At 34.6% G+C, this 4027-nt stretch overlaps 1 protein-coding gene across 1 annotated transcript; it reads right to left on the bottom strand.

Annotated features, from left to right (window-relative positions):
• Positions 1–421: 421 nt before the first annotated feature.
• LOC118492165 (F-box/kelch-repeat protein At3g06240-like) lies at positions 422–1237 on the bottom strand. The gene has a single exon (XM_035989980.1). It carries the CDS (start codon positions 1235–1237, stop codon positions 422–424), a length of 816 nt encoding a protein of 271 aa, XP_035845873.1.
• Between the last annotated feature and the right edge of the window lie 2790 nt (positions 1238–4027).

Genomic DNA, 4027 nt, shown 5'->3' on the forward strand with positions numbered 1-4027 from the left:
TATATAATTCAAAGGTGCTACTTTTATGTATGTATTATTTTAGTATGTGCTAATTTAACTTTTTTAAGTTCTAGGATAAATATGGTTTATACCTGAACTAACCCCTGAAAACTTATATATTTACATATTGTATACCTTGACAATGCGTTGTAAAAAAGTGTTTTGGGTTGTAAAAAAATGATGATGGTCTTTTAAGATCACATATAGGCTACGTAGGAACAAAAAGGAGTTAAAGAATTGAGTGGAGGAAAAGTAACGCAAGAAAAAAAAAAAAAAGCATTTTCTCGAATCAAATAAAAAAAACAATTATTGTCTTTTGACAAATTTTATGCTAAGATAACATCCATCTTGGCCTGCTGAAATTCATTAAAGATTAGTGTTGATTAGCTTTGTTCTTTTGATCTTCATTGCTTCTTTTTCCTCATTCCATTCTTGAGGAACTTATATCTGAAGGTGCAACTAGACTCTCCACATACTCCAAGACGCGCATTGTATGACGATTGAACATGCGTGAAACTTTGAATGAATCTAGCAACGGGTCGTAGACAATGAGATTCGATGAGAAATAGCTCCCCATAAGAATTCTTCCACTATCCAAAATATAAATAGGGTAGGAATTCATCAGAGCACCACTCAAAGGTAAACTAAATGAATATATTTTGGACCATTGGTTCTGTTCCTTCATAACCCACATGTCGATTCTGTTTTCGTACTGTTTATGTAGTGTACAAAGGGATCCGTTTACCGTACCTAAATGATAGGCAATCACAAATGGTGGATACATTTCTGAAAGCACCATGTCTTTAACATCGAGAACAATGAACATATTCCTACTACGTGATCCAATCCAATACAAAAATCCATTTGCAAATGTACCGTCCAAATTTTCAATAGGGATGCTAGCGTAGTACTTTGAAGTGCTCCATGAACTCCACGATCCCTCTTTCAAATTGTAGACATCACAAACTTTAAAATGCTTATTAAACCTAACAATCTTTAGGTCATCCGAGTTTGCACCATAACCGAATCCATAGGCAGCTCGAGCACATGAACTAGTAGGTGCAGAGGGAAGTTTCTTGTACGCACCTGTGAACGGATTGTAAAGAACTAAAGCACCTAAATACCTAAAAAGGACTATCCCATTGAACGTCCCAACAACTCCAACATGTTCTACTAGATTTCCTTTTACGGGATAACGACGCTCGACTATGAAATTCGTCGTGTCATCCGTTGGCATCTTGTCGTCTATGAGATGCAAAGCATCATACACGGGAAGAATGAAAATTTACGCGATCTGAATTTCATAAAACTTGGTTCTTTAAGCATGCGATTCCAATGGGTGGATACACACCTAAACCGGAGTAAGGACTTTGCTGGAAGGTGAACGAGTATATTGCGAACAACGTCATCATGTAGCTGCCCGACACCATGCCCTCTTGACCTTTTACATAAGCTGCCTGACACCATGCCCTCTTTACACTTGATTGACGTAGCAGTAACTTTTGTAGATCCCTCATCAAGAAATGCGATAATTTTTGTGAGCTTTGTATCTTCAGAGTAAGGTTCGGACTGAAGTTCTGAAATAAGAATGTGATCAAAGAAATTTTATCATGTAATTAAATAAACTGAAATATTTCAAGCATTATGTAATTCAAACTATCTGATTATTTTGGAGTTAAAAGTCAGTTCCACAATAGCTGCAGCAAGAACTAATGATTAAAGCTAACTTCTTTCACCTAATCACCGTTCTTTAAACATAATAAAATATATAAACTAGAATACCAACACATAATCCAATTCAAATATTCAAGTTCTTAAAGTTAAAGATAGTAAAAAAATTCAACTAAACTTTCATTTAAATCAGTTATTTTTTGTTTTCGATTTTACGTACTTTGGGTTCAAATATAACCAGCTTTTGCCAAGCACTCTACATTGTAAAAAAACTAACACTAAACCCATCTTTTAACCAAAAAAAAAAAAAAAGATTCAACAAATAACAAACCCTCACATTGCTGAACAAAAATTCTCAAAACAAACCTCAAATTAAAGTTGAGTAGTAATTTATCACAACATTCACTCATAAAAAAGTGTTACAAACAACAACAATAATAAGAGCTCCACAGCTAACCGCAACAATTTCATGTAAAGTTACAAACTTTTACCAAAATTGACGAAATTAAGCAAATAAAATCGACAAATAATGAAAAAAAAATGGTACCTTTTCGAGCTCATCTGAACTTCCTGCAACTTTTCGATGGATTTAAGAAGTTCAACGTCAATTTGGTCAGCACCCTCTTCGATTTTATCTCCGATTTTGGGCTTCTTACCCTTGTCAGACACCATTTCAGATCAAGTGGGGAGAGAGGTGAGGGTTTTAATATGAAGAACTAGGGTTTTGGCGTGTGAAATATATCCCAGCGACCATGTGTTTGTTGCATTAAAAAATAAAAAAGGTAAATTTACATCGATTTATATATTACTCTTGTTACATCGAATGCTAATATATCAATAAATACAGTAATTATGTTAACACTAAAATATTGCTTTACAGTTTTTAGAGTCTAATTATGGATAAAATCAAATAAAAAGTTTATTTTGCCTAACTAAAATAAGAAGAAAATCTTAACCATTCGTTTTTTAAATCAGTGGTTAAGATGAAAGTGTAGGAGAAAGGAGAAGTGCAAAGGTATCTTGGAAAAATTCTATTTATAGACTTTCTCTCTTCACATGCAGGACACATGCATATTTCACCCTCATTTTTTAAACGTTCATAACTTTTTTATACGATATTATTTTTTCATAAAAATTTCACCGTAAAATCGAGCATCTTGTTATCTTTAATTTGAGTACCATATTGCTATATAAAATATGAATACTAAAAAACCCTACTTAAAATGTGTTATTTTTTTGTGCCTTGATTTGTACTATATTTTTTGTGCTAATTTTTTGTGCTGAATTTTTTTTCTTAATTTTTTTTCTCAATTGTTTGTGCTAGATTTTTTTCTACTACATTTTTTGCTGAATTTTTCGTGCTATATTTTTTATATAAGATTTTTTGTGCTATATTTTTTTGTATTACTTTTTTTGTGCTATATTTTTTTGTATTAGATTTTTATGCTAGATCTTTTTGTACTAGATTTTTTTTGTGATATTTTTAAAAACAAAATGGGTGCCACATGTTATTTCACTCATATTTATAAGGACCAAAATGCCTTCATTCCTACTTATTAGAAGTGCCACATGTCATCATCATAATCTTTCTTTGGCTACTTAAGCAAAATCCACCTTTTAGTGGATCCTTTCCTAGTGTAATTATTTAGGCAAAATAACAAAAGAAACACCAAATATAATATGATGGACAAAAAAAAAGTACAAAAGCTTAACGGGAAACGCAAACACCCTTGTAAACTTGCAATTCTATCCTTTTGAGAACATAAGAACACCGGGTATGGGCCTCGTCCCAGGGCCGTCCCTCCCTCCCCCCCTGTCATGGTCCGTCCCACACCGCCCCCTAGGGGCCCGTCGCGTCCTCAGCGGCTTCTGCAAGACGGAGGCGACGTGGTGCTTGATTGCTTGCAATTTCATTTGGTGGTCCCTCTCTCTCTCTCCTTTAGTAATATATTGATTTTTTTTTATTAAAAGTGGGTAGTCCTCCACACCCTTGGGTAGTTCCCAATGGAATGGTCCTCCTTCCGTGATGACGTGGCGGGTGGTCTCCAAAGAGACTATCAATTCCATACCCCATGGTCTAACACAACTAAATCTAACTTGTGCGTCGTTTAACGTCTTTTAAATGCTTTGTCTTTTAAAGTCATGCCAACCTGTAAAAAATGACAACTAACATCATCAATAATCAATAGACTAAAGGGTATGGGGCCGGCTAAGGCCCGGCTAGGACCGGCGCCAGTCCCCCACACCGCCACGCTGGGCTCGACTCACATATATATAGATGTTATCTAATTAGTCGTACGTATATAATTCTAATCAGCACATGTATTTATGTATTCAACATATCAATATAATCAGC

Source organism: Helianthus annuus, chromosome 5 (assembly GCF_002127325.2).
Source record: "Helianthus annuus cultivar XRQ/B chromosome 5, HanXRQr2.0-SUNRISE, whole genome shotgun sequence".
NCBI classification, from domain to species: Eukaryota; Viridiplantae; Streptophyta; class Magnoliopsida; order Asterales; family Asteraceae; genus Helianthus; species Helianthus annuus.

Coding starts and splice junctions, on each gene's coding strand:
- LOC118492165 (XM_035989980.1), bottom strand. CDS start 1,237: ATGCCAACGGATGACACGACGAATTTCATAGTCGAGCGTCGTTATCCC.